The 8,815-nt window shown below is 41.2% G+C and overlaps 1 protein-coding gene across 2 annotated transcripts in view; it reads right to left on the bottom strand.

The window, feature by feature from the left end:
• The window catches only part of cuedc2 (CUE domain containing 2), a 203,847-nt gene extending 196,483 nt beyond the window's left edge, over window positions 1-7,364 (bottom strand). Inside the window, exons 1-9 of one of the 2 annotated variants that reach the window (XR_014569813.1) lie at window positions 7,045-7,364; window positions 6,229-6,321; window positions 5,382-5,525; window positions 5,010-5,071; window positions 4,459-4,586; window positions 3,881-4,048; window positions 2,882-2,946; window positions 2,677-2,737; window positions 947-2,576 (exon numbers count right to left, since the gene is read on the bottom strand). Coding sequence is in view for 1 of the 2 variants with exons in the window: in XM_083774373.1 (XP_083630499.1) it covers window positions 2,430-2,576; window positions 2,677-2,737; window positions 2,882-2,946; window positions 3,881-4,048; window positions 4,459-4,586; window positions 5,010-5,071; window positions 5,382-5,525; window positions 6,229-6,311 (858 nt within the window). In the remaining variant the exon portion in view is untranslated. Of the gene's footprint in view, window positions 1-92; window positions 2,577-2,676; window positions 2,738-2,881; window positions 2,947-3,880; window positions 4,049-4,458; window positions 4,587-5,009; window positions 5,072-5,381; window positions 5,526-6,228; window positions 6,322-7,044 lie in introns of those variants that run through there. The other variant, XM_083774373.1, reaches the window with a different exon arrangement.
• Between the last annotated feature and the right edge of the window lie 1,451 nt (window positions 7,365-8,815).

Below are 8,815 nucleotides of genomic sequence, written 5' to 3'. Positions count from 1 at the left end.
ATAAAGGCAAAATTAGTCATGTAAAAAAATGTAGTCTTTATTTACTATAAACTGTATTAACAACACGCCAAATTATCTTCAAAGCAAAGTTAGATTTTGAACACAACTAGTTAAATTATTTGTATGATTGTGCACTACAATAATACCGTAACTTAGTTACACCTTTAACATTTAGTGTTACACTCTGAGAAGCAAATAGATAATACCCTGATCCAAAATAAAAGGCTAGAGGTCAGTCCAATGTATGGAGGACAAAACAGAAGTAGTGTAAGTACGCTAAAGGAGTAGTCCGTTACTATCCTGGGCAGCCTTCCTTTTCGGGTTCATGATCTGGTCGGGAGCGGATGATATCTTACGTTGTAGTCATTGTTTTGTAGTCATCAGGCCGGAACCCTCAAACCACAACTTCCTTTCCCTCAAACTGGAAAAATAATGCCTTCCCAATAAAAGTGTGACTCGTTCTCTCGTAGCCTGCGCTGAGAATAGAATTTCCTCGTGGGATATAAAAGGTATACGAATGCTAAATAGTCTCTGAAAAGCACACTCACATTGATATTTTAGATCAAGGCTTTTATTGGGAAGGTATTATTCTTCCGGTTTGAGGGGGAAAGGATGTTCTGGTTTAGATGGTTTTGGCCTGATGACTACAAAACAATGAATACAACATGCCGTAACAATATGATCCGCTCCCGACCAGATCACACAGGCTAGGCTTTCCTCCGAGGTGGAAAGCCTGGTCACGCTAGGTTAATCAGTTACACACCCCATGAAGCTTTGAATTCATGGCAATTTGTTTGTTTTTTTTTTGGTCACAGCGGCATTCCTGAGCAAATAATTTGACCGGGTCATCGGTCAATACTAGACTCAAACCTTTGTGTCTCCTACCAGATACTACGCCGTCGCCAGTCGTCAAATTATCGTCCCTTAGAATGAGGCAAAAACAAACAGTCTCCATGAATTCAAGGCTTCATGGGGTGTGTAATTGATCGAAAATAAGTCATTATTTTGGTTGAATTACTCCTTTTAACCAATGTATCCTAATATACATTAAAATAATTCAAACAATTCAAATACAGCACATCACAAGCAAAACAAATGAAGTAGAGAATAGATGATAAATAAATGTAAACATACAGGACCTTACAGGTTCCTTCCAATCCACGACACCGGCAAGCATTTAGAAACGTTGCAAATCTAGACATTTATATCAAAAATAAAGAGGACGCTATTCGAATGAAGTGTGTGTATCTCTATTCCTCAAGTAGCATTCGACTGATTTATAAATACTTATAATTCTCTGGGTGTAGAGGAATTGCTAACTAATATCCAACTTCAACATTAACTAAGTATTAACAGGATTTACGGAAATCTAGCCAATTTACAGCAATGAAAAAGTATTTGATCTGGAGTGGATTTCCCAAATGTAGACGGGCTACTGCTTAACCCAACCAGGAAAACATCCCTGTCATTTTAGATGTTAGCATAGGAAAACCTTGTAGTGTGAAAACGACATTATCGCTGTATCTTGGCTACCAAATATGACTGTTCCCAAAACCATAGTGACTGACTACGCATAAACTACAGAACACAGAAACTGCAGGTTAATCTAAAATGGGCATTAAGAAATCCACAAATATGACAAGATTGAAATGGCCCTTGTAGTTGTAAGCCTGCTTATGTGACATTTTTTGCGTAGATGAGGTGTAGTTTTTCAAACAAATTTCTTCCAGACAAATTTGGGATTAGTTGGACGACGCAGCCCTGCCCCTGTAGCTTAGTGTCAATGTCAATACAAAGAAAAATGTAAAAAGAGAACACCGGAACAAACTCAGTGCTTCATCAGACCTGCTGAGATAGTTAAACGTAAATATTACACAGATGATTACAAAAAACAAGCTTTGACATCCCCTCCGGAACTTGATGTAAAAATGGCAACAGTCCGCGAGGTAAATAAACAGTGTTGCCAATAAAAAAAGACAAGTCTTCAACCAAGGCAGATAACAACTAAACCAAATACAAATGGTAAAATCACCCAAAAAAAAAAAAAAAAATACCATAGCTGCTCTTACTTCTTAGTGCAGGGGTCTTTGAGTCAAATTAGTTACTATAGCATCGCTATCAAAAATCTGTTTTAACCTCTTTAACCTCACCCATTGCATTTTCAAAAGCGTCCGGGAAAAAGGAGATTTCTTTTTCAACCGTTTTAACAATTCAAATCTGGAATGGGGGTTGTCCTGTATCCCGTCTGTGGCCAAATACACATTAATTCGGGGCTCTTTGAAAAAAATAAATTAAAATAAAAAAAAGGGTCCTTAAAGTGGGGTTCCTATGGATGCACAACTCTTGAGATTATACAAACGGAACCAAATGGACCCTTACAGTTCCATTTGTACACTCTTGGGAGTGGGGGGGAGATGTAGTGTATTTGGTCAGTGGAATCTGTACTTCCTGGCAGGCTTCAGACTGACGTACGTCTTCTTCACTTCGTCGCTCTCTTCTTTCTTCACCAGCTGGTACCGCTCTCCTTTAGTGGTCACCACCTGGTTGCCGTGGTAACGAACCAGCTTCTTTGGAGGCTGTAAAAGCAATAAAATAATATTTAAAAAAAACGCATTTTGTAGAGCAGAACAGATTTGACGTTTGTAACTTATGATGGCACACAACGCGAGGACTTACGTCTTTGGGAGCGACGGGCCGGTGCGTTGTCTTGTCCTCTTCCCTGTCTACGTGCATATACCTGGAGAAACACAAAACACCAGTCACCAATACTATATTCGTCACCAATAGACTGAAACTAGATGACATTTTATTCAAAAGGACATGACTAAAAACTACAGTAAATCAAAACTCGCTGTCAAAATGAACACAGAGCGGGACGTACTTCTGTAGGATGCTGTCCCTCAGCTTCTGGTCTGCGAGCGGTGACACATCCTTCCCATGGTTCACCTGAGCCGACAGGACAGAACAGCGCTTTGTCATCCAACAGGAAAATGATACTCATTAAAGTGTCATTTGTTGTCAGTATAGGACACAACAATTGTTCAGTGGCCATGTGGTTAAGAGTGTCCGGCCCTGATATCGGGTGGTCAGGGTTAGACATCAAATTGCATGTCTTTGATGAATGAGGAACCCATGATCACACAACACACACACACACACACACACACACACACACCGTGTGTGCATTTTGATTCAATGGAGGTATATTTTGATGCGTTCCGTTCTCACTGAACTGACGGCATGTGCCGTTGCCCTGCTGCAATGTCAGTGTAATCATCGTAGCACGTCAGGATTTTCTCTACTGATCAGCGCTGAGCAAGGCTCTTCTCTGATGCACACTTAAGATCTGACACACCAAAGGTCCGACATGCTAAAGCCTGTACCCGATCCACTCGGGTATAATACATAATCCATTCTGGGCGGAAACCCCTTTTGGTGTTTTAAGCAGTATGTTATACTTTAGCTATTGAAAAATAGCAGATCTACAAGCTCATAGCGCTCATAGCACCGAGCTTGTAGATCTGCTATTTTTGCAAAATCGTGAAAACGTGCACATTTAACATAATTTTTGGGGTCCTCGACATGAAAAAGGTTGAGAACCACTGACATAGAAACAGGACAACAAGACATTTTGTAGAAGTAATTATGGTAAAACACGGATCCGGACCCCGACGGGTGGTTTTTTAGGAATTGGGGTACCGATGGAGAGCTCTACTCCCGGCCACATGGCCCCAAGGCAACTTTTCCAGGACAAAAAGATCTCGAAACACGACAGAGGGAACGAAAGGGACGTCTGTATACAAAACACCAGCATAATATGCAAAGCTGGCAGCCGCCGATACTCTGGACATTTATTTTTTGGGGACGCCTCCTCACTCACGTTGAGAGGAGAAGGTTTGAGCTGGATGTCCCCTTCGATGATGAGGCGCACAGCCTCCTCCATGTCGCCCCTGGCGATGGACAGCGCGCTGCGGGCCTCCGACAGGCTGCACTTAGGAAACATCTCCAACAGGTGCTGCTCCTGCTGCTCCCACTCTGAGGCTGGGACCTAAAAACACCACAACCAATCTGTTTGTTAGACATTCCTAGGCGTTATTCTGGCCTGATACTATCAGTCACATCATGTGAATTGAGGACTCCACGTAGTTTTGATAATCAGTTTTATTTTTTATAACTAAATTTTAACTAAATATTATTCTGATTAACCACTTGGAAAGTATTAACCCTGTTTAATACAACATTATCACGGAAATATTCACAAGCTCACAATGTGTTTAGAGCTTGTAGATCTGCTATTTTGCGTTTTGAAAGAGCTAAATTACAAATTTCCCCCCAAAATGAACAATTTCTTATTCAAATTGATTCTTTTTTATAACTGACAAATCGATTCGATTGGAGAAGACAATCAGAACAAAAACAATCCACTGATATGACCTGATATTGGTTAGATTGTAATACCTTGGCTGTGGCGCCCTCTGTCTGCATACTAAGGCAGTGCGTGTCTTTGCCCTGTACAGGGCCAGTAGACAGAGCTGCATGTTGAAGTGGGATGATGTCATCCGTTCTCGCCTTGATCACAACATTCTCTGTCAGAAATAAATAGTAATCAGACAAACTCGTACTGTACACTGTAGACCAGAGGAGATATTCAGTCATGTTCTGAAGTTTAAATGTTTTCGCTACAATTAATGTTAAGTAGGCCTATGTTCTGAAAGTAATCATGGCTATATAGTGTTTGTTCAGTAACGGGTCAGGATACCAATTTGAAGTGGGACGTGATAAAACAGAAAAATTAGCAGACGCACTCAACCCGGAACACTATATAATTGAAACTGACAAATGGATACTGAAATTGGCAACCTACCTGAAAATGTAAAATCAGAATATAGAGCTTTAACTTAAAAAGAAGCTTGATCAAACTACAAGAATAGGATTCACTGGGACATGAATCTAATGCCAGGGCGATCTTACATATCGTAATAATAGCAAGCTAGTTAAGAGCATCTCACCTGAGCTTCGAGCTGTGGCTAGCTTGGACGCCAGGCTGAACATCATCTCACAGACTTTGACACTGTAGTGCAAAATAACAAATGCTTAAATAAATTACAACGGTGAGATAATGTGATCGTCTGACAGATGCTCCTACCCAGAGCGACTTACAAAGTGTTTTGAAAAATGTTTGAAAAATGTTTAAAAAGTATGAGAACCACTGATTTAGATAGAAGGCATTTTGTAGAATGGGCCTCAGGTCTTAAATGGGTTAAAATGTTACAACAAAGCTATTCCAAAAACAGCGACTCTGCATTGTTTTGTATCATTGCATCTGTTATAGCTGCAGGGAAAACAGTAGAGAGAAAGTGTTCTTCTTATATCTAATTTACCTATCAATTTCAGCGAAGCCGGGTATGTAGGCCTCCAGCATCTCTGCAAACACCTCCACGTCAAAGTTCTCCTCCACACTCTCCTGGGAGCCCAGGTCCTCTAGCACCCCGGTGATGTAGGACAGGAGAACCTCGTCCAGGGCACTGGGCGGGGAAGAAAAGAGTAGGAAAAAAGGCCTATCATACTCCAGTTTTAGGTAACAAGACGTCACGCCACAGTGGTAAGCGACCCTAAACACATCTCTCGTTTTTTACTAACCACCGTTTCCGTGGTCCTCTTATCACCTAAAAAGTGTGAATAGGCCTTAAGACGATGGTTCTCAACCTTTTTAGGCCGTGTGACCCTCCAAAATAATCATATTTTATTTTGAACTGGGGACCTCCCCAACCCTGACAAGCACTTTAGGAGTTGAGGCATTCAATTTAGTTTGGCTCTGTTCCACAGATGATTAATATTGTGAAAATAGCCCAATCTACAAGCTCCCTATGCGAGGCGTTGTGAGCTTAGAAAAGCTGAGAAAAAAGTCATACAAGAACTCCTCAGTGTGTCCCGTCTCCTCCGTGTGTCGCAATTAATTTCCAATGGGAGTCACGTGGTTTGACGAGACAACCTTGCTGTCTTCTGCCCTCCTCCCCCTCATGCAACAAGGTTGTCTCGTCGGAAATGAATCGCGAGCTTGCGACACACGGAGGAGACAGGACGCACTGAGGAGACAGCTGTGTTTTAGGTATGTGAACGGCCCTTAAGTCATCAGTTAACAGGTTTGTCAGGCTGGCAAACAAACGAAAGTGAAAGTGTGGGGAGGGTGTGTGTGTGTGATCCATGCAGTATAGTAGTAGGTCTGACCTGAGATCTGCATCTGGAATGAAGGTCTGGTCCGTCTGGATGAACTCATGCAGCGCGTCGTGGATGATCTTGTGGAGGTCCATAGTGTCCGAACTGAGGAGAAGCATGTAAACTCAGGTCATTCTGTTCAGGGGTGTGCACACATAGACATCAAAGGGGGCTTCAGCCCCTGCCCTTTTACCCGTCTGTAAAACAACTGCCCTCTCCAGACCATGAATGCAGCATTTACTATGGTGAAAGAAATGGAAATAGCCTACCAATCCTTTCCATGTGCACGTCCCTGATTCTGTTCATACTGCTGTAGCCAGGTGCTTATTTCTAGTTGCCTGTTGATTGTCGAGTAACTTTACATCACCATATTTGTCAAGTTATTATGTACTTAAATGTACTTTGACTCTTACAACTCTTATTTAAATGTATAAAAGCATTTCACATAGAAATGTGCTCATATTGTGGTATTTAGACTATATGAAAGAGTCTTCTGGGGTTGCTGACACACTCATACTACTTTTGTACTTTTGTACTAAATAGAATCATAAAATAAAATTCAAAGCAATACTACCCTAAATAAATGACATTTACTTTCTCGTGTAAAGAATGCTATACAACAGCAGGGGATTTTACAATTTACTAGCATATGATGATGTCATTACATCTTCCATTTAAATCACATAAATCAAAATAATGAAATTAGAAGATCTGCATGTGCCATTGTTGACGAATGTTCGCCCATTACTATACGAGACGCCCAGAATAGGCACGCTATTAAGGCTAATATAATATGTGATTAAAGAAACGACACAATGCTATAGATACCTTTTATCTGACTGTTGGTAGGTTGTTTTTAAACTTGGCTAAAACGCAGAAGACGTAGCATCTGCGGCAGATCTTCTCATCCAGTGGGCAGCAGCATCGAGCAGCAACAACAAACAAATGAGGTTCTTCTCTGTGCAAATTGCCAATAAATAAGATAACCTTTTATCTACACCAAACAAACACGCACGCACTATTCATTCACTGACACGCATGAGCAGCATTCGTTCATTAATACAGAACTGAGCTCTCTCAGCTCTGCAGTCTGCAGCAGTGTAAACAACAACAACAAACAACAAATCTGTCAGCTAGCAGCCGTTCTGTGTTCTGTCAGCAGCAATAAGCCAGATTTCCGGTGGCCGATCTTTTCAGAATAAGAGTATAGACCGATTCCGTACCGGTTTCATGGTCGCAGCCTACGTATTTCCTGTAGGCGGACTCGACGTAGCTGCGGGGGTAAAACCCTCACCAGGCGCACATCTTCCACTACAGTGAACGGCAGAGTGACTGATGTTAGTTTGCCTCAAACTTTACTCCTTTACCTGCTTTTTTACTAACACTAACATTACAAAGATGCCCAGAACATCGAGATGAACCTGTGTAGTTTATGGCTGCTCCAACAGTAGTGGCAACATAACAAATAAAATAAAACGGAATGTCTAATATCCACCGCGATGGCTGAGACCAGAGCCATTGAGTAATGGTTGAGACAAAGCAGTGAAGAATCCTGCAAGATACATAATTTCAGTCTTACCCAATACCCAATCTTTCTGTTTTATGAACACAAGGCTGCTGTATTTTATACCTCATACTAAGCATTTAAAGTATGAGGTATAAAGTACAGCAGCCTTGTGTTAATAAAACAGAAATATTTGGTATTGGGTAAGACTGGCGTTATGTATCTTTCACTGCTTTGTCTCAACCATTGCTCAATGGCTCTGGTCTCAGCCATCGCGGTGGATATAGACATTCCGTTTTATTTTATTTGTTATGTTGCCACTACTGTTGGAGCAGCCATAAACTACACAGGTTCATCTCGATGTTCTGGGCATCTTTGTAATGTTAGTGTTAGTAAAAAAGCAGGTACAGGAGTAAAGTTTGAGGCAAACTAACATCAGTCACTCTGCCGTTCACTGTAGTGGAAGATGTGCGCCTGGTGAGGGTTTTACCCCCGCAGCTACGTCGAGTCCGCCTACAGGAAATACGTAGGCTGCGACCATGAAACCGGTACGGAATCGGTCTATACTCTAGTCTAGAGCCGAGTGGAATAGTAAGAGTGGCGACTGGCGACACTAGCGTTGACTCCAGTTGACTCCCATTGTAACAATGGAATGTGGAAATGCTCATTCTATCTCAATGGGATAGTTCCAACTTCCACCTTGCGGCGAGATCAAAGCGTGTCGCGGCTGTCGCCACTTTTACTACCGTATTCCACTCGGGTCTAGATTAAACTGAATCCATTGAAAAAACTATTCATTTGGACAGTAAAAATAAAACTATGCTCTACAACACACACATTATGTTGCTTTGTAAATTAAAATAATAATAATAACATTACCAATATTATATCTTGTATACTAGGCTTATCTACAGCCTGTGTTCCGTCAGCAACAAAAAGCTAGCAACAATACGACTTCTGGTGGCCGATCTCTTTAGAATAAGTAGTAGTAAACAGAACGTTTAATTTGCACACTAAAACTTCGAAATAAGCATTTTAATTAAGCTGTACGTTTTAAAAACATAGAAATGTATAAAATTCCAAAATGCTTGTAGG

The sequence above is a fragment of the Protomyctophum parallelum genome (assembly GCF_964188405.1).
Source record: "Protomyctophum parallelum genome assembly, chromosome: 10".
In the NCBI taxonomy this organism is placed as follows: Eukaryota; Metazoa; Chordata; class Actinopteri; order Myctophiformes; family Myctophidae; genus Protomyctophum; species Protomyctophum parallelum.
The sequence above is the reverse complement of the archived record's forward strand: the minus strand, read 5'-3'. Positions and strand labels throughout refer to the sequence as shown.